At 43.2% G+C, this 26358-nt stretch overlaps 2 protein-coding genes across 2 annotated transcripts; one reads left to right on the forward strand and one right to left on the reverse strand.

Annotated features, from left to right (window-relative positions):
• Positions 1-10: 10 nt before the first annotated feature.
• plxna3 (plexin A3) lies at positions 11-18448 on the reverse strand. The gene is made up of 31 exons (XM_044037627.1): positions 18417-18448; positions 18040-18163; positions 17720-17882; positions 17532-17631; positions 16585-16699; positions 14872-15072; positions 13753-13849; positions 13475-13665; positions 12898-13046; positions 12697-12817; positions 12481-12617; positions 12218-12388; positions 12027-12120; positions 11716-11835; positions 11521-11640; positions 11288-11431; positions 9327-9561; positions 9099-9241; positions 8857-9012; positions 8216-8316; positions 8040-8106; positions 7801-7947; positions 7498-7657; positions 7233-7336; positions 7049-7145; positions 6888-6965; positions 6681-6721; positions 6250-6452; positions 5925-6137; positions 5427-5577; positions 11-4857 (listed from the first exon to the last, which is right to left on the reverse strand). Exons 1-31 carry the CDS (start codon positions 18446-18448, stop codon positions 4762-4764), a joined length of 4071 nt encoding a protein of 1356 aa, XP_043893562.1. The 3' UTR covers positions 11-4761.
• Positions 18449-18682: 234 nt separating this feature from the next.
• On the forward strand, positions 18683-25813 carry LOC122776853 (palmitoyltransferase ZDHHC20-B-like). The gene is made up of 13 exons (XM_044037602.1): positions 18683-18811; positions 20796-20822; positions 20915-21009; positions 21121-21241; positions 21748-21817; positions 22062-22094; positions 22212-22332; positions 22694-22826; positions 22911-23037; positions 23128-23214; positions 23306-23388; positions 23918-23964; positions 24045-25813. The coding sequence occupies exons 1-12, from the start codon at positions 18694-18696 to the stop codon at positions 23959-23961; spliced, it is 1059 nt and encodes a 352-aa protein (XP_043893537.1). The 5' UTR covers positions 18683-18693; the 3' UTR covers positions 23962-23964; positions 24045-25813.
• The last annotated feature ends 545 nt before the right edge of the window (positions 25814-26358 follow it).

Consider the following 26358-nt stretch of genomic DNA (forward strand, 5'->3'; position numbering starts at 1 on the left):
CTAGAGACAATTGAGGTTCATTAAAGTTAATAAATGAGGAAATGTTTATTTTCCCTGCTTTATGTTAACATTATGCTAGCTGCTGTTGCCTAGTCTGTCACAGTGTTTGTTACATGATGGAAAATATTGAGTCATCGTCACCATGGTGACGCTTTTCCCAGAGACTCTAACCTTTAATCATGTGATTCACGGGAAGAACCACAGAAAACTGTTTGTTTGTTTGTTTACACTTTAGTGAAATCACACAAATATACACACTCAGCAGAGGAAATGGTCATGATATCAAAACAGACACAAGCTATTACATCATCATCATCATCTTCATCATGACTCAGCAGAAATAAACAAATAAAAACAAGGCAATGGTGAATGATTTTCCTGACAATGTCATGAAAACAAAGTGGACGAACAGCGACGTCACGTCACGTCACGTCACGTCGTGAGGCTGCAAGCACCGTGATGTCACTGTCACCATGACGACGGCTCATTTAAATAATAATGCTTGTGGTTTGTGATGAAAGGGACATCACTGCGCTCGCGAAGCCTCCCGAGCTGCTCCATCATAAACTAAGACACCAGGTGTGTGTGGGCGGAGCTTCTCAGCACCTGCTCTCAATAACAACAATAACAACAACAACAACAATAATAATAATAATTATAATAATAATCAGATTATGGTACAATAATGACATCACACTCCAAGGCGAGTCCAGTGATTGACTGTTGCTATGGTAACATGACAGCCAGGAGTCTGTGGGGTGGGCGGGGCTTAATGAGGGAGTGGTCAGATATCCAAAGAGAGTCCAAAAGGCGGAGCAACATTTAACACTTAATCTCATGATCAATGGAAACGGAGACCGTTCCAGTGGTTGGATTAGAGTGACATCACTGCAACCACTGGATTAAACACTAGTGCTTTAGTTAGTTTGATCATAGCAATGACACTGGGATTATTTTTCTCTGACAAATCACAACCCATTTTTACATTAACATCGTTAAATGTTCGGAGAACCTGAGATTATAATCTGGATACTTCACTCTCTGATGGTTGTGTGTGTGTGTGTGTGTGTACAAACATTACATCACAAGCATCCTCCAACAATAAATAAAGTTATCATGAAAAATAAATTAAAAGAAAAATATAATAAATATATCAACGATGGAGAATGTGTGTGTGTGTGTGTCTCTTTCTCTTAGTTTGTCCATCACTCAGTCCTTTTTTGTGGTACACCAACTACTGAAAGACTCCTCCTGTCCCCTCCTTCTTTCCTCTCCTGTCTCCTCCTCCCTCGTTTGCTGTGACGGACGATGTCTTCTTGTCCCTCATCAGCATTCTGTGTCCACTCCCTCTCTCCTGCTCTCAGTATTCCAGCAGCGTCTCCCTCCTCCTCCCCCCTCCTCCTCCTCTCATGTTCACATACTAAGAGGACATTTGACCTCCTCTCTGTTCTTCTGTTTATTCGTCAGCCTCCTCCTCCTCACTGTTCTTCATCATCACACGTCTTTATCTCCCCTGCTCCTCCTCTTTGTCTCCTTCACACTAAAGGCGGAGTCCAACAACACACACACGCTGGTTTTGCATTCTTTGTGAGGACACTCATACCTTAACCATAACTATCACAACTAAATACCTGGCCCTAAAACCAGGTCTTATCCCCCCAAAAAGCCCTTTAACAATGTGAGGACCAGACAAAATATCCTCACTCCTCAAGGATTAAATGATTTTTGCTCCTCATAAAGCCACAAATACAACAACACACACACACACAGAGGGAGAGAGAGAGAGAGAGGGAGGGAGAGTAGTATTGGTGTGTAGTGGCTTTCCTCCCTGTTCTATAATTAATCCTCTAAAAACAGTCTTTAATCTGGACCCTTCCTCTTGCTCCTCCTCCCTTTGGTCCCAAAGAATTAAGCGACAGTGAAACAACATTAAGAAAAAAAAGGTGCTTTAGATTCATCGCACAAAGACAAAGAGGCTTCAGAAGGTTTTCACACCAGAGTCTTAATCAGAATTTTATCAATCTTAATCCAGATCCAGATTCTTACTCCAGAGTCTTAATCCAGATCCAGATTCTTACTCCAGAGTCTTGATCCAGATCCAGATTCTTACTACAGACTTAATCCAGATCACAGATTTTTAATACAGATTGCGGTTGTTGATCAAGAGTGTCTGCCTTAATCCAGATTCAAAATTAAAACATGTGAACAGATACAGATCGTTAATCCAGATTCAGATTAGATTGTTACATTTGATGATTTCATTTTTGGTGCCACTTAACAATCAGACTTGTCTTCTGAGGGATGTATTATGAGTTTATTCACGAGGTTAACGTTGTAAACAGAAATTATAATCCACACTCTTTGACAGCTGATGTGAGGTCATGTGATCGTCTGTTCCTGTGGAATCAAATGTCTGCTCAGACTGGAGGTGTAAATGTAGCAGATGCATCATATATGAAGTTTAAATATTAAATAAATAATAAAATCACACCTTAATATTGATTTATCAACAAACAAGTTAAAGATTTAAAATCTGTAAAACCATTATCTTTTAGTGAAGTGGAACCAAAGTCTGTGGAAATGAATCAAGATGGAATGTGTTTTTGTGATTGTGCAGCTGTGTGTGTGTGTGTGTGTGTCAAACATGTTTTCAGATTTTAACAATTTGAGGCTCATCCTCACGATGGAGGATGAACAGCTGATCGGAACAAAGACTCCACCCTCAGCAAACACACACTGAACACCCCCTGAACCCCCAAAAGACAGAACCTCCAGACTTGAAGCTCCACCCACAACTAATAAGTACCAAAGAGTCCAGCTGAGCCAAGCATACTTCAAACAGAACCACAATAATCCAGTCCAGTGAGTTGGTTCCGGAGTTTGGGGTCCAGTGAGTTGGTTCTGGAGTTTTGAGTCCAGTGAGTTGGTTCTGAAGTTTGGGGTCCAGTGAGTTGTTTCTGGAGTTTGGGTCCGCTGTGTTGCTCCGCCTCTTGGTTCTTCCTCTCTGATGTAACACAACGTTCAGTTTTATACAAGTTCAACCGTGAAAAACCCAAACTGTCACATCGACAAAGTTCTTATTACACGTTGAATATTTTTTAAGTTTCTTTTTTCCCGATCTTTTTGTTTTCTTTTATACTTTATCATCGTCATCATCATCATTATTGTTATTATTATTATTATCACCTTTCTTTTTTTTTTTCTTGTTTACATTATGGCTACAAGTCTTAAAAGAGTTCTTGAGTCCGGTCCAGATAAAACTCCATTCTGGGTTGTTTGGTCCGAGTCCGGTCCAGTTCTGACGAGTCTGTTCCGGTCTTTACATGGCACTGGGCTTGTAGCTCTGCACAGTATTTTCCCCTGGGCTCGGTGAGCATGGCGCTGTAAAACATGGCTCTTTGTGGGTTTAACAAACTGCACCAACCCGAGTCAAAGTTCACCAGCTGGTGCGAGTCCAAAACCACAGGTTCCAGGTGGTCCTGGTCCTAGAGAATGAAGACTGAGGTCTTTACTTCCAAAAATGAGCGGCCCCACCTGCGTCTTCATGAACCTGTGAGTCTGTGCTGGAATGTATTTCTGTTCACAACTCTGGTGAGATCCACAGTCTTGATTGGTCGGGCAGTATGTTACTCAAGAGACTTCTTGAGCAACAGGAAGTCAGAGGCCAGCGCGACTGACCAATGATGAGCGGGGTCAAAGGTGAAGAGAATTAATGAGGAGGGAAGGGAACGAGGAGGAGGCGGGTGTATGGACACAGGTACTGGTCGGTCAGCAGGCATCGGGCTCAGTGTGCTGTGGTACAGAGTGATTGTCCAGAGAGAGTTGTTGAAAATGTTGGATCGTGCTGAGGCTTGGCCAAACAATCCAAAGTATTCCCACATAATTAATTTGCCTCCTTCATGAATCCCGATGAATCCTTTACAAAGATGTTCAGAGGAGAGTCCGATATTCTAGCTGACGACGTGAGATTCTTCTTTCGTTGAAGATTCACCTGATCTTCTGACGCTGAATCTGGATCGCTCCAGACACGGATAATTTTGAGGTAAGAAACTTCTGGCATGACTCAAACTTTGGAACTCTTGAGTTGAGATTCATCGCATCTTTAAGGTAAGCTCACGTTTGTTGTGGTTTTGCTGCGCCTTTCCGATCATTAGCTCAGGTTCTTCACATTCCAGACCAGACCATGTTCTTATAGAGACATCTGTAGCGTTGACAGTAAAGTTCCCTCAACCTTTGACTCTGCAGCCGAGTCTCCAGAAGGTTCCACACCTGGCTGAGAATCCTGGGGTCCCGTCAGTTGGTCCTGACATCCCGTCTCAGTCTTTAGTCTGGTTTTTCCACAGCTCTGATCCCTGTCCACACCTCAGGCAGATTTAAATCAAACCGACAGATGAATCAAGGTTTGGGGTTTTTTCTCCACGTTGAAATCACGTGATAAAAGTTTCCAAAAAAAACAAGTTCCTGCCCCAAAAACCAACAAACAGAGGTAGTTGGGGTCTCAGTCAGTAACTCTCTAAATCACTCAATTAATCAATCAATCAATCAATCAATCAACTGATAGATAAATGACTGAGGGATTGAACTGTGGCAGTCACTTCAGTCCACCATGAATCAGTTCAGCTGACTGTTCAAACAGTTCAGAAAAACAAAATGCCCTGAATTCCCCGCCCAAAACTTCTCCATCAGTCCTGTCATCTTCTTCCTCTGCTCCTCCTGCTCCTCCTTCTGCTGCTCCTGCTCCTCCTCCTCCTCCCCCTCCTCTCAGCTGCTCCCAGACATCAGGTTGATGGCTTGTTCCAGTTTGTGCCTCAGTTTGTGTTTGCGACAGTAACCGTCCCGGTCCAACGCCGTCAGAATCTACAGACACAGAAAAACATGGGACATGATTTCAGAACCAACACGGACCACAAGGTCTAATCAGGTAAACTGTCCTGATCCAGAACCAACGCGGACCACAAGGTTTAATCAGGTCAACTGTCCTGATCCAGAATCAACGCAGACCACAAGGTTTAATCAGGTCAACTGTCCTGATCCAGAACCAACGTGGACCACAAGGTTTAATCAGGTCAGCTGTCCTGATCCTGAACCAATGCAGACCACAAGGTCTAATCAGGTCAATTGTCCTGATCCTGAACCAACGTGGACCACAAGGTCTAATCAGGTCAACTGTCCTGACCAGAACGAACTTCTGAACCAAACGCTCATTCAACAATATCAGAAACTGTGTGTTAGCATCCAGCTAATTTGACAGCCAGTCAGTCTACAGTCAGTCTAAATTAATCAAGAAAGAGCAATGGATTGGAAACTGTTAATCTAGTTTTAAACCCATCATAATGTAATCCTCATTCTTTGTTGCTGTTGTTGTTTGTCATTGATCACAGCTGAAACAAATGTCAAACTTCTAGCAGAAGCTCCGTCTCCCTCACCTCCTCCTTGTACTTGTTGATGTAGAAGTAGAGCTCACTGAGCGCGCTCAGTGTGTTGAACTCATTGCCATGGAGACGGGACTGTTCCACCAGGTAAGCGTCCATGTCCTGATCACTGATGCTGGACATTTTTGAAATGTCCCTGTAGTATCTGAGACACACACACACACACACACATTGATTGTGTTATGGCTCATTAATAATGAAAATGATCATTTAAAAAAAGGAACAGTTAGCATGTTCGCTACCCCTTCACCCAGCTCAGTTTGCTGTATTTTAGCAGTTAGCTACCTGTCCACCCAGCTCTGTTAGCTGTATGTTAGCTGCTAGCTACCTCTCAACCCAGACCTGTTTGCTGTATGTTAGCAGTTAGCTACCTCTCCACCCAGTTCTGTTTGCTGTATGTTAGCACCCAGACCTGTTTGCTGTATGTTAGCAGTTAGCTACCTCTCCACCCAGTTCTGTTTAATATATGTTAGCAGTTAGCATGTTAGCTACCTTTCCACCCAGCTCTTGTAGTTGGGGATGTCTTTAGCGTAGAGCAGCTTGTTGGACGGAGAGTCTTTTCCGAGTCGGTGCTCGGACGTAGAACACGAGTCCATAAAGGTTTGAGCAACGACGGACAGACACGCGTCAGTGATGCTGCTTTTATGGATGTCGAAGACAAACTGAGGGTTTTTAATGACGTTGACCCAGAACCTGAGAGGGAGACTGCACACAGGAAACAGGAAACACAGAAAACACAGAAAACACAGCGTCACAGTGGGTCACAGTGGATCATAGTGGATCACAGTGGATCAGCTGATCGTCATCACTCTCTCACCAGTTGCTCTTCCACGTGTGTCGCACGTCCGGGTCGCTGATCTGCCGTTTGTCCGCCTGCTCGTCCAGGAAGTCAAACATGTACTTGATAGCCAATGGAAGGGCAGAGCCGCGGTGGGCGGTGCTGAACACCGTCTCAAACAGGTCGTCCACAAACTTCTGCAGTGTGCCCTGGTGGTGGAAGGACCAAAGTGCAGCATTAGACTGTGTTTGTGTGTGTGTGTAGTGAACTTTTTTCAGACCTGCTGGTGTGTGTGTGTGTGTGTGTGTGTTAGACTGTGTTTGTGTGTGTGTGTAGTGAACTTTTTTCAGACCTGCTGGTGTGTGTGTGTGTGTGTGTGTGTGTGTGTTACCTGCGCCAAAGTAGTCTGGCCCAGGTAGATCTCGTGGTAAAACCATCTTGCTGCCTCGGGTTCTCGTTGATCACTGTGCTCTCGTGGGTTCTTCACTCAGTGCTGCCAAAAGTTTTGTTCCTAAAACAAATACAGATTAAGATTAGATTAAGACAGTTTAAGAAACACACACACACACACACACACACACACACACACACACACCAGCAGGTCTGAAAAAAGTTCACTACACACACACACAAAAACAGTCTACACGCACACGCACACGCACACACTCCTGTAGTACCTGTCTCCTGGTCTGGTGTGATCATCGGAGCTCTGGACCTCAGACTGTCTGGACTGCTGGATGTCCTAAGTAACGATTCTGAGGACACACAGGTCAGAAATCTGTGAGTGTGTGTGTGTGTGTGTGTGTGTGTGTGTGTGGGTGAGTGGTGTGTGTTGTACCATATCTGCTCAGGGATCTGGTGAAGGTGAAGGAGTTTGCGATGTTGTATGCAGAAACCTGCTTCTGGACCAACGCCACCAAAGAGCCGTCTGTTACCTAGCAAAAAAGAGCAACACCTCAGTCAGCTGTGTGTGTGTGTGTGTGTGCGTGTGTGCGTGTGTGTGCGAGTGTGTGTGTTTGTACCTGGTAGTGAGCCAGTGTGTTCAGTCTCTTCCAGTCACTCTCGATCTTTGTGGTCACGTCTTCGTCCTGCAGGATGATCCGGGTCAGACGACCCTGGCGCCATTCTGACATCACACAGATGCACAAACACACACACACTAAGATAATGAAGGTGACATCTCTTTAAAATGAAGGTATGTGTGTATGTAGTGGGCATGACGTGTGTATGTAGTGGATGTGACGTGTGTATGTAGTGGGCGTGGCATTGTGTAGTGGGCGTGGTTACCCAGGTCCATGTCGTCGGCCTGTGGTCTCTGTGAGAAGGGGATTCCTTTGTAAACAGCGTCCAGGAGTTTGTCTTTGACCTGCGTCACCGTGTCACAGTTCAAAACCTTCACCGGGACCTCCGTTCCCGCCTCGCCCTCCGGAGGGATACACATCAGTGTCTGAGGGGGCGGAGCAACATCCATCACTCATCATTACACAGTGATTAAAAGAATAACAGTATTCACTGAGGCGACATTTAATTTCCGTCCACTGATAATCAGTCATCAATAATCATGACTGTAACTGTGTGTGTGTGTGTTACCAGCTGTTTATAGTCGATCTGTTGTCTGATCAGTTTGTCTTCACTCAGTGAATAACGAGCTTCTCCTGTGATGGCGTCGATCGGTCCTTTCTCCATCTGCTGCTTGATGGCGCAGTAGAGCATGAAGAGAGGCTCACCAGCACACTCCTGACACACACACACACACACACACACACACTCAGTAACTGGACCTTGGTCCATTTTAAGGACAGAAGGAAAGGAAGCTGAGGATGAGTTACCTTGAGGAAACGATGCAGCAGGAATGTGAACCAGTTTGTCAACATCTTCTCAGCGACCGACTCTGTCCTGCATATTAGAGGTCAAAGGTCAGGTCAGCACCATCTTACTTAATACACAAACGTCATGATAAGACTGTGGATGATGATGATGTCATAAATGGGGGGCGGGCACCGACCTCCTCAGCAGCAGTTTGGGATGGTTCCTGTTTTCCAGGTTCTTCTCGATCAGGTCGGCGAGCAGCTGTTTCAACACCACGGTGGCGTATTCCATACGACCCTAAACGCAACACCGTCTCATTAGTGAACACCAGTTAACACAGCTAACAGTTACTGACAGATAACTAAGCATCTAATAACAGTTATTAACATATAACTAAGCATCTATTAATAGTTATTAACAGATAACTTAATAGTTACTAACAGATAACTAAGCATCTAATAACAGTTATTAACAGATAACTAAGCATTTAATAACAGTTATTAAAGATAACTAAGCATCTATAAACAGTTACTAAAAGATAACTAAGCATCTCATAAGAGTTATTAACAGATAACTAAGCATCTATTAATAGTTATGAACAGATAACTAAGCATCTATTAACAGTTATTAACAGATAACTAAGCATCTATTACTAGTTATTAAAGACAACTAAGCATCTATTAACAGTTATTAATTATCTAACATCTATTAACCAGATAATAGGAAACTAAATAGTTATTACAACAGTTATGAGTGGTTAATAGATGTGTAGTTAACATAATAAACATTTTTATATTATTATTTGTGAACATTTGTGAAAGGTCAGAGTTCAGGCACCTGTAGAGCGGCCATCAGCAGCGACGCCACGTTCCCTCTGTCTCTCATCGAGAACGACCTTTGACCTTCCAGAGTGTGAATGAAGGTGAGCAGGAACATCTTGTTGTTGAGCAGTTGACTGAAGAGACGCAGCGCTTTCTCCACGTTAGCCGGAGACTGAAACACAACAGTGTACTGTTGACCTCTAACCTCCCTCTGCTTGTTTGTGTGTGTGTGTGTGTGTGTGTATGAGTTAAACCTACGTCCAGCTCCTTCAGCACCGGGTGCTCCTCGATACCCGGGAACATGACTCTCATGGTGTAGGTCCGATATTCCAGGAAGGGAATCTTGACTCCGTCCATATCATTGGTCAGTTCCTGGATGTCGGTCTGAAGCTCGGCAAACGCTGAGTCACACAAACGTACGTTAACTCACAGATATTTTCAAATGCATCGATAAAAGTGGCGTTTCAAACGTCGAGCAATCCGTACCCTCCTTGCACTCTAGCGCCACCCGGCTCTCCAGGTTGTCCATCTGCAGCTGCAGACGCTTCAGAGTGCGGTCTGCGTCGCGTGTCTTCCTCTTGTAGGCGATCAGCACGGCGATGATGGCGATGAGCAGGACGCCGCCGCCCGCTCCGATGCCAATGATGGCGGGAAGAGTCAGCGCACTGTCCGAGTAGATGTGCAGCGTTCCCGGAGAATATTCCAGACCGCCCACCAGGATCTACAGAGAGAGGGAGAGAGAGAGTGTGTGTGTGAATGAGTGTGTGAGTGTGAATATGAGATGAGATGAGATTCAACTTTATTGTCATTACTCAAATACAAGTTTCGGGTAACGAAATGAGGTTTGCATCTCACCAGAAGTGCAACAAGCAGAAAGTGCAGAATATGAATATATATGTACAGAAGTAGATTTGTTCTATGGATAAGTATAAATATAAAGAACAAATATGAATATAAATGAGCGCTATAAATACAATTATATTGTGCAGATTATTATATACAGATAAGGTGCAGTGAATACGGTATATTAAGAGACATATGGATAAATGCTAATTTACAGAATATTTTACAGATTATGGACATATTTTACAGGCGGATAGCTTATTGAGGTGGTATGAACATTCTACATAATAAATAAACAAACAAGAGAATACATTGTTCGGTGTGCAGAATTTAAAGGGGGTGTAACTGGTGTAAGTGTTGTGCAGGGGGGTGAGTGGGGGGCAGAGATCGGAAGGGAGGCAGAGTACAGAGATCGGGGAGCAGAGTTGAGAAGGCAGACAGCTCTGGGGAAAAAGCTGTTCTTCAGTCTGCTGGTTCTGGTCCGGAGGCTTCTGAGGCGTCTGCCGGAGTGCAAGGGGATAAACAGTCTATGGGCAGGGTGGGAGGAGTCTTTGAGGATGCTGTGAGCACGACGCAGACAGCGTTTCCACTGAACGTCCTCAATGGCAGGAAGTGGAGTCCTTGTGATGCGCTGTGCGGTTTTGACCACCCTCTGTAGTGCCTTACGGTCTGTGACGGAGCAGTTTCCGTACCAGACTGTAAGTGGTAGAAATTCCTCAGAACGTCTGAGGACAGGTGGTGACGCTTCAGGATCCTCAGGAAAAAGAGGCGTTGATGAGCCTTCTTTACCAGACTGGAGGTGTTGGTGGACCAGGAGAGGTCCTCTGTGATGTGGGTCCCCAGGAACTTAAAGCTGGAAACACGTTCTACAGCCATCCTGTTGATGTGAATGGGGTTGTTCGTGTTTCTACTTTCTCTCCTGAAGTCCACGATGAGCTCCTTTGTTTTGCTGGTGTTAAGGAGCAGGTTGTTGTCAGCGCACCAAGCGGCCAGATGTCTCACTTCCTCCCTGTAGGCTGTCTCATCGTTGTTACTGATGAGGCCAATCACCGCTGTACCATCCGCAAACTTGACGATGTTGTTGGATCCATGTACAGGCCTGCAGTCGTGGGTGAAGAGGGAGTAGAGGAATGGGCTCAGCACACAGCCCTGTGGTACGCCTGTGTTGAGTGTGAGTGTCCTGACCTAACAAATTGAGGTCTGTTGGTCAGAAAGTCCGTAATCCAGTGGCGGAGGGAAGTGTTGAAGCCTAGGTCTCCAAGTTTGGTGTTTAACTTGGAGGGGATGACAGTATTGAAAGTTGAGCTGAAATCAATGAACAGCATTCTTGCGTAGTGTTATTTTTGTCCAGATGTGTGAGCACACAGTGCAGCACGGTGGAGACTGCATCTTCTGTGCTCCTATTGCTAACTGGTAAGGGTCCAGTGTGGGTGGGAGGCAGTTCTTCATGTGTGCCAGGACCAGTCGCTCAAAGCACTTCATAATAATGGGTGTGAGTGCTACAGGGCGATAGTCATTCAGGCACTTCGGGCGCACATATGTGTGCGTGAATGTGTGTGCGTGTGTGAATGCTTTTCTGAAAGAGGCGGGGCTAAGGCACTCACCATGACTCGCTGCTCTCCGGTCAAATCCGGCGAATCACAGAGCAGCTGGTTCTCTGACACAGTCAGCTGACACGGAGACTCTCCAATCAGAACTGTGTAGTTCAGACGGTTGTTACCAGGGGTGGGCGGGACCAAGTTCTTACCCTGACACATACATACACACACAATGTTAGACCACACCTCCTCCTCATCTTTTTCATTTCTTCTTCGTCACTTCCTATTTTCATTCTCACCTTCAGGATGATGGGTGACCCCGGTTTGACCTCCAGGATTCCAGAGTTTCCCAGGGGGTCAAAGGTCGGGTTGGGGTAGTGCATGAAGGGGGTGGAGTTTAGGATGAGCAGTGCCGACACCTGGACAGGAAGGTAAACAAGTAATTTCATGCTTGACCTCCTCCCGAGTAACCGATTACTTTACCAAGCACTTACCTGGTCAAAGATGAAGCCAAACTCATCGGGGCGCAGTGCCCCCTCTGGTGGGTGGGGTTTACTGTAAACCAGTCCAGGAGCCAAACAGGTCATGGTGCTGTCATTGACGATGGAGCACAACTGACCACAGAAGACAACTGAGATTAAAGCTCCACTCAGCAACTTTGAAACCACTACGACTAATCACCCCACCCCCTCCACAGAGACACGCCCCCAAAACACTGGAAGAACGTGTGCTTGTCTAATATGTAATTTATAACACCAACGTGTATTCATGTGTTCATGTATTCATGTGTTCATCTCGTGCTTACATTGCTAGTTTCCACTCCTCCGTACTTTGCTCGGACTTTGGGTTCTTGAATGGTCTGCAAGTTTGTTCCTGTTACTGTAATCACTGTACTACCACTACACACACACAGAGACACACACACACACACATTAATTATTGATTGATGTTAACGATGACAGGTTAATGATGATTGACAGCTGACTCAGGATTTACTTCAGGATGGTCCAGTTGGGTTCGATGCTGCTGATCGTCGGGTCTTCAGTGTAAATATATTTGGTCTCTAAACTCGTCACCTCAGCTCTGTCGATCATCAGACGGATGGGGGCGGGGCCAGAGCCTGACAGGGAGGCGGGAGTTATGCAGATTATTTCCCGATTGGTCCGTCTGTAAGCAGAGGAGCGGAGTGTTTCACTGCGACGTGTATTTGTGTTTCATGCATTCATGAGTTGATCTGTGAGCGCGGAGGATCCACTCACTTGACGAACAAACACTCCTCCTTGTCGATGAAAACACTGACGCTGCTGCCGGCGTCCAGGTATCGGCCCGTCACCTTTAACCTGGTTCCCCCGGAGACGGGACCCTTCTCCGGCCAAACGCGGCTGAAGATTGGGCTCTGGAACGAAGAAAGAGTCAACATACGATTCAGCCGACGAACGCCACTCACGACATTCCAAGAACACGGCGACACTAACCACGAAAGAGTACGTCTGCGTGGACAGAGTCCGGTACTCAGCGCTGCAGACGCCGATACAGAGCTCGACGGGACCGCCGGGAGAGTGAGGGAGGAGCGCTTCGGCCATGTCGCACACAATCCTGTGCACACACACACACAGTAAGAGGACGCACTCACAACATGCTGACTAACATGCTAACGTGCTAACACGCTCACTGACCTCTCAGCGCTGATATACTGTGAAGGGACGGGATTACAGCGGACGCCGGCCACCTGCACATGAGCGATCTCCTTCACCTGAAGACCCAGGTTCTCCCCCTCAATTGTCACCCGGGTCCCGCCCTCACGAGGCCCCGTCAGTGGGTCGATCTGAGAGGGAGGAGCACGTGTCAGAAGGGAGGAGCAGTGTCAGGAGGGAGGAGCAAATGTCAGGAGGGAGGGGTAAAGTGTCAGGAGGGAGGGGTAAGGTCAGGAGAGAGGAGCAAGTGTCAGGAGGGAAGAGCAAGTGTCAGGGAGGGAGGAGCAGTGTCAGGAGGGAGGAGCAAATGTCAGGAGGGGAGGGGTAAAGTGTCAGGAGGGAGGAGCAAGTGTCAGGAGGGAGGGGTAAAGTGTCAGGAAGGAGGAGCAAGTGTCAGGAGGGGAGGGGGAGGAGGAGCAAGTGTCAGGAGGGAGGGGTAAAGTGTCAGGAGGGAGGCAAGTGTCAGGAGGGAGCGGTAAAGTGTCAGGAGGGAGGAGCAAGTGTCAGGAGGGAGGGGTAAAGTGTCAGGAGAGAGGAGCAAGTGACTTGGCGTTCTCACCTTGGTGATGCGCGGGTGGCTACAGCGCAGGTTGTGTCGACCGTGGTACATCCAGTTGTCTTCGGGGGCGGGGCAATGTTGCTGCAGGAGACACCTCCTGGTTTCCGTACACCAGCCGCACTCGAACGCAGCAGGCGCTTTGAGACACTGACCGCAGCTGGAGCGCTGAGCCTCGCACTTGTACAGCAACGCTGACCAAACATACACACACACACAGTGACACGGTCAGCTTCAGTGAGTCCAACCAATCATTGTATTGTGGGCGGAGCCAGCGTTACCTTTCATGGACGCAGGCTTGTCGATGAAGAAGTCTCCATCCCAGACGATGGAAAAGTCCACAGGGAGGTCACCGACTTCATCGCCCTCATACCAGTACTGCAGAGACACACACACACACAAAAACCTCTGAATCCATTCTGCTTTATATTGGTTACCATGGAGACCTGAAGCCACCATGACAACCCTGCTGTGGTGTGCAGCAACAACCAAAAGATCTTTTCTGCAGAACCTCAAGAATGACCATATTCATAACTGAGTGCAAGTATGTGTGTGTGTATGTGTGCATGTGTGTGTGTGTGTGTGTGTGTGTCGAATGATGATTTTCCATTTAAAAAGCTGAGTCTCACACACTCACTCCTGAATTTCTCTCAATACAAAACTAAAGTATAAAGAGGAAGGAGGTGAAAACACAGCTGTTGCTTCTCCGCTGCCTCGTGTGGTCACTTTATGTCATTGAGGTAAACCTGAACCAAGGACTTTTAATGCCGAATTAACAAAATAAGACATTTGAACTTGGACATTTGGACTTTGGTGTGGGAGAGTGAGTGTCTCACAGTTACAGACAAAGACGTGAACATGTGACGTAGATATCGTGGATTTAAACTGGATTTTATTACACTGTGTCGACCGTGGTACGTGGAAGGCATTTTTTTACATGCCTTAAAACTAAAAAGGCGATCACATGACTGCGTTCAAGGCTGTGTGTGTGTGTGTGTGTGTGTGTGTGTGTGTGTGTGTGTCACCACTAAGTGTTGCACTGACTCATCAGATGACTGCGAGTTTTACTTCACTCCACTTGGTGGCAGTAACGCTTCCCTGTGACTGTCTGACAGTTTTATGTTAATCACATTGTCGTGGTGATCATCATGATGACATCATCATATGACATCATCACAGAACGATGATGTAATCTGATCAGATCAGACCAGACCAAATTAAAACCAGACCAGACCAGATCAGACTAGATTAAACCCAGACCAGATTAAGACAAGACCAGATCAGACCAGTTCAGATCAGATCAGATCAGCAGACAAAGACACAGTGTTTAAAGGTGTGTGCGTGTAGAGTAGAGTGTAGAGTGGGAGCAACAGTGCATGCTGGGTAGCGCGGTGTCTCACCGAGGTGTTCTGACACTGAATGCAGGACGAGTTGAAGCGGACGGCAGGAATCCTCTGAACTTTGCCCTGGATGTTAAACACACACTCATAATTCTTCTGACCCGACTGAGGCTGCGGCAGATTACGAGCTCGCAGCGTGATTGGACGCACCATCCCGGCCGGAACCAGGATGTCAGAGGTCGGGAGGATCTGAGGACAACCCTGCGAGGGGAGAGAGGGGAGAGAGGGGAGAGAGACACAGAGAGAAAGAGAGAGGGAGGAGAGAGAGATAATTTATTTACAATGAAAACACAACTTGCACTTTTCAAAATAAAAGTCTGAATATTTTATGTATAATATGTGTCTGAAATGAATAAATGTAATATATTATGTATAATATATACTTATATATGTGTATATATAAATATAAATATATACACACACATTTATATATACTATATATATATATATATATATATATATATATATATATATATATATATATATATATATATATATATATATATATATATAGTACATATACATATACATATATAGGTAATATACTGGAGACCACATACCTGTGTGTGTGTGTGTGTGTGTGTGTGTCAGTAATGGACAGCTGGTGACAGATCCAGGCTGTGGAGCGTCCTGGGGCTGCTGGCAACACACTCACACATTCACACACACACACACACAGTCTCTCACTGAGGTGAAACCTTTATTAACGAGCGTCACCACGGTAATTAATTACCTTTTGAGTGACAGGAAGACCATTAACTCCACAGGAAGTGGATCAGAGCACAGCGGACACCACCATGACTCTGTGTGTGTGTGTGTGTGCGTGAACCATCCATCACTTTTCCACTTTAAAAATCCTCCTGTTTAATCTTAATTAAAGGGCAGTTCCACCACATTCACACACAGCCATTTCACTGCTGTTGCTGTGGAAACATGTTCTCTCTGCTGTTAAGCCCCGCCTCCTTCCGAGGAAGTGAACTGAAAGAGATGGTCTGGTCGACAGGGGATTTCCCACTGTTGCCTAGCAACATAGCTGCAACTGGACATGGGACATATCTTCATCTTCACTATCATTATTATCATCATAGTCATCATCTCTGTTATCATCATTATCATCATCTTTGTCATCATCTTCACCATCATCATTATCATCATCTTCGGCATCGTCAACATCTTCATCATCATCATTATCATCATCTTCGGCACCATCAACATCTTTATCATTTCACCAGAAATGAATCACCTGTTGTGTGGAAGGGGGAGGAGCCTGTGGAGTGGTGAGGCGGGGCGTAAATGGAGACACAGCTGATGTCTCAGTGGTGTTGAAAGTTGGATAAGTTTATAATCACAGTGAAGAAGGAGACCTTTAATTTGAAGGAGAAACAGGAAATGATGACCCCCCCCATTAGTCTAACTGCCTGGAAATTAACATTAATTACTGTGATTGGATGCTTTCATGTCAATTAAGTAGCTTTTCATCTTACATTAACCAATTAACTAAACACACGTTGTTACCATCAGTGAGTCGTCATGACAACGAGACACCAACACACACACGGCTCCAAGCTCGCCTCCACTGCTGGGATAGAGCAGAGCCAGAGCAGACGGTTGTCATGTTGTCCATTTGTGCGTACATGTGTGTGGGTCTGTGTGTGTGTGTGTGTGTCTGTGTGTGTGTGTGTGCATGTGGTGTGCGTATGTGCGTGTGTGTACCTCCATGTTGCTCACTCGTCCCTCCTGGAAAGACCAGTCCTGCAGGTTGTTGGTGCAGGTGTGACGGTATTTACACCAGTGACACGGGAACACACTGCTCACACAGGAAGTACACCTGAGGGAGAGACAGAGAGAGAGAGAGAGAGAGAGAGAGAGAATTGAATTTGAAAATTGAGAGAGTGAGAGAAGCTAACATCTGCTAACATCAGATGCTAACATCTGCTAACATCAAATGCTAACATCAGATGCTAACATCTGCTAATATGAGATGCTAACATCAGCTAACATTAGATGCTAACATCAGATGCTAAAGTCAGCCCACATCAGATGTTAACATCAGATTCTAAAGTCAGCTAACATCAGATGCTAACAGCAGATGCTAAAGTCAGCTAACATCAGATGCTAACATCAGCGAACATCAGTGCAAACAGGTCACATGACTCTGAGGTAACATGAGACAGCAGAGACATAATTTCTTCTTCTTCACTTTGCTAAGGTTCTAAAATCATACAGGCTGTTTCTCAATACTCAAGTAAGCAAGTACGTACTTGCTTACTTGGGAAGTATATACGCTTCCAATGATGTTTAAATGATGCCTCAAATGATGTTAAAACAGCGTTCCGGGACAAATCTGAAATAAAAAATATTTATTTCAGATTTATATTTCTATTATCTACAGCTATGTTCCGCCGAAATGTATTCTGGGATACATGGCCATCCCAAGTACGCTTAAGTCACCTCCGATGCATACTTGGTAAAAATGGGCGGAGCGAGAACACTTCCAGGTTTGAGAACCGTCCTCGCTGTTCGCTTACTTGAGAATTGGAACAGAACTTGGACTGAGGCCGATGACGTTTTCACAAGTACAGGAGTACGCACAAGTACAGATATTGAGAAATGGCCACAGTTTCAGTAAGGAGAGGAGGAGGAGGAGTGTCCAGACTTACGAGTCGAGCACAGAGCAGTTGTAGTAGATGAAGTTGGTGCTGATGAATTTCTGTTTTGTTTCTGTGGATCGAAGACTGAGCTGAACCACACGCTGCTCACCTGTAATTACATCATCACACACTTTAGCGAATCAGCTGTCAGCACCACAACACCACCGAGTGTGTGTGTGTGTGTGTGTGGCTCTCACCAGGGGAGTGTGTGTGTGTGTGTGTGGGCAGCTCTCTCAGTGACGGTGACACACACACAACCTGACCGTCCTCCATCACCTCTGCGCTGCTTTCACTCAGGTCCTCAAACACGCAGGAGACGCCGCCGGTCAGAGCAGGAACATTCTGCACCCGTATGGTCAACTGCACAGAGGTAAAAGGTCAAATCAATCACTCATAATTCATATTTCTTCTACCAGGGTGTGCCTGCTGGGACAAGGACAGATGTAGCAGCATGAAAAGTTGGGGGTGGAGCCTCTGAGGGGCAGAGCTGTGTGTGTGTGTGTGTGTGTGTGCACACCTGCGTCGGTGGTGAGGTGACGGACATGTTGCTCGGGGTAACAGTGATGTCGACACACTGGTCCAGCTGAGTGTTAAAGTGCTGAGGCTCCTCCCACTTCTCACAGGCTTCCAGTGTGGAACACCTTTGGGGAGAGGTCAAAGGTCAACACAAGCTAATTTTCTTCATTAATTTATAAAAATATTCTTCAACATTTTTGAATCATTGTTCGATTTTGTACATTTTTAAATTGATCTTTAAGGTAAATAAAAAAAACTTTAAAAGTTTTTTGTTACGCAAAACAATGAAAAATTGTTTTCTTTTAGTAAAATAAACAATATATATTATTTTTAATCAACTTCAGTTGTTTGGCTAACTTTAGCTATCATATAGCTAACTTTAGCAGTCTATGTCTAAATTTAGCTATCATATGGCTAACTTTAGCTGTCTATGGCTAACTTTAGCTGTCTATGGCTAAATTTAGCTATCGTATGGCTAACTTTCGCAGTCTATTGCTAACTTTAGCTTTTACTGCTAAAGTTAGCCATATGACAGCTAAACTTTAATCTACAGAACATGTGTAGAAAGTCAGGAACTTTGACTTTCCTCAGACCTTCACTTTAAAATGACTGGTTTATTTTATGACGATAAAAGTATTCCGCAGGCAGATTAAAGATGGCTCCCTCTCACGCGCTGAGGTGTTGTAAACGGGCAGTGAACTGGATACCTGTGCTGTTTATTCACCTGGTCGTCGGCTGGTCTTATTACGCATATGTCGTGGAGCTGTGTGTGTGTAAGTGCGCTCATTTTCCTAAGTTCGAAGTGTGTCGTAGTGAGGCACATATTACACATACAGCACGAGCTGCTGTTTACTGCTGTCAGGGGGTTGCCAAGTTTGATAATCTGGTGGGACTTTAGATTTATATTATAAAACACTTGGGTTTAAACATTTCAATTGTCAATGTTTTACTTTTAAAATGAATGTTTTGTCTTCATGACAGCAGTATGTATGTTTGAGAGTCTGGGAACAAATGATTAATAACTTAATAAAATACTAAACCATCTGCAACTGCAAATATGAGTATACATTTTACAGATTTATTTGAAAAATGAGCATTTTAAAGCTCTTTTTGAATTAACAGTTGATTTTCATCAGTGAATAATCTATATTTTTGTGATTAACTGATCATTCTTTTGGTTAATAAATGCCAGAGAACACAGACAATGACAACATCCTCAATTGTGTTGCATATGTTGTCACATTAAAGAAGCTACAGTCAGAAAACTAAAATAGATAAACTATTCAACTAGTTGTTTTTTTACCCCTAATCCTTTGTTCCTGTTTTTGTGTCAAATAATGTCAACTGCAACGCTGAGTAAGAAATCATTTTAATTTACAGAATAGAAGCTGTCTTGAAATATGTCTGTAATATGCAGCTGTTAATGCATAATAATATATTAATTCAAGTACACATTATACACAATGTGTCATTAACCAAATGTCAGTGGCTGTAATATGTGTTAAAATAGGGTTTTACTCATAGTTTTAAGGAACTAATTATAAATTATAATTTATAAATAAAATACTGACATTTTAACGATTCACTGGACAAAATGGTTATTTTTGCTTTTTCAGTCAATGAAGTTTACAATTGTGTTTACTCATATAATTTGTACATGCATGCATTTGTTTTAGATTCATATGACTCATAACGAGCCTGAACAACTAATGTAAAGGAAGTATTGTACGTGCTATTCAAAGGATGCATTCTCTGTGTGTGTTCAGCAGTTAGACGCTGCTCATTCATGCACTCACAGTAGGTTTTCATTACATCCAGTGTCAGGCTGAAACCCATGATACATACTGTACCAGCATCAGGGACATCCCTGCTGCTTTAACAAAGCGCTCTGTCACGGGTGGGTCACTGCTGTCTGTGCCAGGCTGCTGCCACATGGAATGACAAAGTGTGTGTGTGTTCTTGTATGGGTATCTTTGTGAGGACCAACAAACTTGTAAACCATTGTGAGGACCGTGAAAAGTGAAAAGAGGTAACATTGTGGCTGGTCCTCATGTTCTGTTTTAAGGGTTAAGACTTGTTTTAGGGTTAGAATTGCGTGGTTAAGGTAAGGGTAAGGGGCTAGGGAATGCATTAAGTCTGAGTGTCCTCACTACGAATGCTGCACACACGTGTGTGTTGTTTGTTCTTGTATGGGTATCTTTGTGAGAACCGAAAACATTGTAAACCCTGAGGACAAATTGGCTGGTCCTTAAGTTCTTTAAATAGCTTTTTGAGGGTTAAGACTTGGTTTAAGGGTTCAGGTTAGATTTGGATTTTGGTTAAATGAGGACACTTTGGGAAGATTAGGGCAGTTTGGCTGGTCCTCATGTTCTTTCACCCCTTAGGAACTGTCCTCACCTTCCCAAAGTGTCCTCACTCCCTATAGTTGGCTGTTTCTCATGTTCCGCCATGTCTTAAAAGGGCCTTTTTAGAGGGGTTAAGTCTTGGTTTTAGGGTAAGGGCTAGAATTAGGTTTAGGTTAGGGTAAGGGGGTCAGGAATGCATTATGTTTTTGCATAGGTTTTTCATTATGTTGTTACCTCTTAAAGACCTTTTCTAGCATAAACACTGACCTTGTCAGGACCAGTAGTCCTCATGGAGACCAAAAGCTGGTCCTAATGGGGTTAGGGTTCGGTGTTAACCAAACGTGTGCTCATGCATTGTTAGGACATGAATGACTGCTCTCTTACATGTTTGCTGTTTCTCTGCCTCCCGTAGATACAATCCCAAATAATGAAGAACGAAGTAAGTGACTCGTGTCAATTATTTACAGTAGAAATGATCCCAGAGATGCTTCACAATAAAACAACATTTCTTTGGTTTTTGTCTTTTAACAGTCAGCTACTTGGTCCTCTTTCACGTCTCCATCACCATGTTCATATGGTCGTACTGGAAATCGATCTGGTCCACACCAGCCAGTCCTACAAAAGCAGTAAGCCAAGAAAAAACACAATGCAGACTCACTTTAAACATGCTGGTTTTTATGTCTAGTTCAAGTGTTACTGATGGCCTGTCTTCGCCCTGTCTTCGCTCTCCCCGTCAGTTTTGTTTGCCTCGAGCAGAGAAGGAACTGTATGAGAGAGAGGAGCGAGCTGAGCGGCAGCAAGAGATTCTGAAGAAGGTGGCGAGGAACTTACCTGTGTATACGCGCACAGTCGGGGGAGGTGAGGCACACGGAACGTCCACGTTTGGCATCATACAGGAAGTACTGAACTAAACACCAAGAGTGAGAGTCGTGTGGAACTGACCGACTTCAACAGCATCACATTAAGTCGTTTGTTTTTATTTAAAAGTTACACACTACAACCTTAACAACGGAGATTATTTTCTGTTGTCACTATTTCCTCTCGTAAAGGAGGAAGGACACTTATAATATGGAAATATCGTCTTCCTCTTTGTCATCGTGTTGTGACCCTGTGTTTTTAAAAAAAGACACATTGCCATGATGCATTCACAGACAGCGTCGTCTTTCCTGTGTTTACGGATTAATTGGTCTCAGGTGTGTTGTCTTCTCTCTACGGGAAACACCTGGCTCCTCATTAAGAGCCCTGCTCTCACCTCACTTGGTTTCACAGGAACATTCTCACAATACAAGTTGACTGTGACTGTGGTGGAAAAGCAACAGTTCACAGTTATTAAATAAATCTGCCTTTGTTTCTTCTCTTAACAGCCGTCCGCTACTGTGACAGCTGCCAGGTGATAAAACCTGACCGCTGCCATCACTGCTCAACCTGTGAAATGTGAGTTTTATTTGTACACAACGTTGTTTCTGCCCCTTGAATTAAAACAAATGTTCCTCTGACCAGCTAATATGCTTTCACAGGCAACAGTCCCAAACATCCAAATCCTTTTATCTTAGGCTACAGAAACAAATATTTTTAAACATGTTGAACTTTTTCTTTATCTTGTGCTGAATGTATGACATGTATAAATCTGCTATATTTTAGTAATTATAGGCATGTTTTCTTATTCTCATCGCTGCAGGTGCGTGCTAAAAATGGACCATCACTGCCCGTGGTAGGATTTTCTCATTAATCTATGAATTTGTTAGTTCTTCATGAAATGAAAATGTGCATGCTGTGTTTAAATATGGACAGATCCTACTGCTTGTCTTATGTTTCTGTTTTCTTTCAGGGTGAATAACTGTGTTGGATTCTCAAATTATAAGTTCTTTATCCTGTTCTTGGCCTACGCGTCACTCTACTGTGTCGTAATCTGTGCCACAGTCGTTCAGTATTTCATCAAATTCTGGACAGTAAGCACAAAAACGTCCTCCTTTTTCTTGTCTTGTCATGCTACTGTTTGAAAAATCAAAATACAGAAATCAAATAATGTAAGATATAATTCATTATTGAATATGAATTACCACTATTCAGGGCTGTTGTCACTGTAGTCTTATTATTATTATTATTATTATTATTATTATTATTGTTCATCCTGTGATAGCTCATTAGTTACAGACCTACAGTGAAGTATATAGTGAAATAGCAAAAAGTGTTGTTAGTAAAATGAATGAGCTCAATAATGTACAGTTATGACCTGATATGAGGACAATAAATATTGTTTTTGACATAGAAAGAGACAAGATCAACACTTTTTTCTCTCTTTTTTCGTAGAAACAGCTCCCTGACACGCACGCCAAATTCCACATCTTGTTTTTGTTTTTTGTGGCGGCTCTGTTCTTTATCAGCATCCTGTCACTACTCAGCTACCATCTATGGCTTGTGGGCAAGAACAGGACCACTATAGGTAAGAATAAGTAAATTTGATTTAGCTGAATTAGCGCGTTTGGAAGCCTCCACTCAACTAAAAGTGTTTCGATTGAATTTTCAGAGGCATTCAGAGCTCCTGCTTTCTCGAATGGTCCAGATAAAAATGGGTTTTCACTTGGCTTTAGTAGAAATGTGGCTGAGGTGTTTGGAGATGAAGGAAAGTACTGGATTTTTCCCATTTTCTCGAGGTGAGTCTTCACTGAAAGTGTTATAAACTCTGTAATGTAGTGAAGAAAGAAGAAAGTGTTTATGCTTTTGAATGCTTTTTATTTTATTAGTCTGGGAGATGGTCAATCCTTTGTTACCAGACTGGTGCATATAGATCCTGAACAAGCAAACAGTGTCCTCCAGCATAATGGAAAAAGGCAAGTGTTTTCCTTTTTAACATCATTTTAAACTCAAGCTACTTCTCTTCAGTTGCTATTGTGTTAATCCCTGATGTGGTTTGAAACACAGCCCTGTTAATGTGGGGGAGACGAGCCTGGCTGTGCCTAGTGATACACAACACACAGTGATTGACAACAGCAAAGAGAAAATGGGTATGTTGTTGATTTTGTCACTTTGCTACGTGTAATCTTCAGTTATGGGTATTAATACTGACTTCTTCAAACGATTTGATTCAAATTGACAAGTTCCTGATTTTAATAACATTTGACAACAAGTCAAACCATAGAAACCTGTTTGAGTTCATCATATACAGCCTGGAAGCACAACAGACAGTATGAAGTAGTTACCAAGTTGTCCAGCAGAGGGTGTTTTAAACCCTGTTTGCTCATTAAAAGAAGACAGCAATAATGTTGTTTGGTTTTGTGGTGACATACACAAAGTAAATAATTCAAACTGAGTAAATAAGACATTAGAGACATTGGAGAATATCATCAATTCCAGGTTTGATAAACACTGATTAACATTTTCTGATATTTTACGGACCAAGGAACATAATTGTATACAGGAAGTGGCATATATTACAATATTGATCAAGGATTTTATGAGTGAAGATCATTTAAATGTAGCTTGAAATTTGAATCAGAAAATCACTGTTTTGCTATCATCACTGTTTCCTTTCAGATGAAGGTCAGAGAGACTCTGTGACGGTGGAGCGTGAACCATAGCAGGTATGTGGTCATGACAAGAACACTGTAGAGTTGCACAGACGTGCCATTGCCCTTTGTTGATTTGTACCTTGTTGTTGCAGATACTTCCACACGGAGTTCAGCAACTACGATGCCTTAAATTAGGAGCATCAGCACCTCCACAGGAGCTGTTCTGCACACTCACAGGGTTTTTAAGTTGTTTTTTATAATAAGTAATAAGTTATTCTGCAACAAAAGAATGGGCTCAGACATAAAACATCAAAAAAATAATAATAGAACAAAACAAATATTTAACAAACAATGTACATTCAAACACTGTTTCTTAGAAGGCAAATTAAGAAATTTTAAAACTCATAACACTTGTAATTTAATATAAACTTCTCTTGTATAATGTGGCCGACCATTGGCAGAAGTTCCTTCCGTAGTTCTTTGTTCTGCTTAAATGGTGAAGAAATACTACAAAAAACACACATTAGTGATCATTGACTTTTGGGGATGCTTTGTAAAAAGTAATGTATCATCGGCATACACAGCAATGTGTTTTTAATGCCTCTGCAACTCCTCTCTCGCAAAGTCTCGCAAACACAATAGCAACTGAACTTTAGCCCGCTGATGCTCCGTGATCAAGAACATACATGTCTACATATCTGACTAGTAACTGAGCCGTATATTTCTGATCACATTTAAGTGTAAACTAAAGTTTATAGTGTGTTTGCGAACGTGAACCAAACCAGCTGAAGAATTAAATCTCCTGCAGGGGCAGACCAACAAAGTTAGGTTTGAATCAAGTTGTTCAGGCCAGAATCAGCAACATTAACTTAAAACTCTCTCAAATGGTTGCTTATGTCTTAAGGGTTAGTCTGCAGATTTTTATTCATGGTTCAGTTGACATTCAGGGCTAAATTAAGCACTTGATGGTGAGGTCAAAAAAGACTAAAACAACTATTTATAATAATTTCGTTCAGGAATCTTCTTTGTTTTGAGCCAAATGCATTTAAAATGTTTTATCCTTACACATGAAAAACTGTGTGTAATAATGTTTATTTTCCTAAGCCAATGAACAGTATGTTCACATTCTCTGCATTTATGTAAATGGATTAATCACGTACGATCCCTTACTCAGTATTTATTACAACATTAATGACTAAACCTCAGATAAGGTTATGGATGATGTGAAAGAATGAAGCACAGTGCAATTACGACTTCTAAAGTTTAGTTTACACAAAGAAAGGTTTGGAATGTCTTTCTGTTTACACTTTTATATTATTTTTGCTTTTTATGTTTTATATGATGGATAGATATAATTTAAGTTTGAAATGTTAGGACCAAATCCACTTTAAAAGCGCTAGAATCGCTTCTCTTTGCGTAAGGTTGTCATTTGTTGTCAAGCTTTTATACATTTTCTTTACATGTATGTTGATATTATTTATATTTATTTACTGTGATCAGTCCTTTACTTTGCACTCGTCTAAAGTTGAAAGTCTTATTTGTTTTTGCAGTTAAATGACGAGATTTATTGTCAAGACATTTACAGACAAAGTCCATCACTGAGCTTTAAACCAGGATAGACGTGGATTTCATGTACAAATGTGGAAATGAACGCGTCTCCCTGTTCTTCTGTCACCTGTTTCATTTCATTATATGAAACACATATAAGCAGCAGCAGCAGCAGCAGCAGCACAGTGTGAGGCTGAGTTTTGAAGTGATAAACAAATGTGTAAATAATGACTGAGTGGTCGCCTGTACGTAGTTTCATAACTGATCTCACTGACTGAACTTGGGTTTAATGAACCACCAGCATCATATTGATGGAATTATTCATGCAGGTTTTAATTGTTCTGTCACAATAAATGTCATTTATCTACTATAACTATTACGTGTGATTCTTCTCTGAGACTTGGAAGGGGCTCAGTGGTTAGAGTGACTGTCCAGTAATGAAAGGGTCACTGATATGATCCTTGAACCCCTAATTGCTTTAATTTGCATTTTAATTTTCTCCATTACTACTTTGGTTTATGAGCTTAAAAAAACAGTTTTCATGTTACTGTGTTCTATAGTTTAATGTAGCTGCACTGTCCTGTCCCAGTGTCTTTGATATCTGCTTTAATGCCAAATAAACTATAACTACATGTGTACTACAAGTGCTGGTGTATTTCACAAGAGTTCAAACGTGACTCAAGATCCTCGTCCACTTTCTCACGGTCATTACACGTTTGAGCGGCGGATAAGCTCAGTGGAGTGTTTGGCACTTATTAAACCGAGGCATTGTCTTCCATAGGAACGGAACGAGCTGGCAGCAAGAAAAGGTGAATGACCGCAGTGTCACTCACTGTCCAGTAAGTGTGCCGCAGATAAAAGTCGCTAAGGGCGTCAAAACACGGTGTAGCTTCTTGACCTTTTATATCTTTTAGCACC

This window comes from Solea senegalensis, linkage group LG11 (genome assembly GCF_019176455.1).
Source record: "Solea senegalensis isolate Sse05_10M linkage group LG11, IFAPA_SoseM_1, whole genome shotgun sequence".
Taxonomy (NCBI): domain Eukaryota; kingdom Metazoa; phylum Chordata; class Actinopteri; order Pleuronectiformes; family Soleidae; genus Solea; species Solea senegalensis.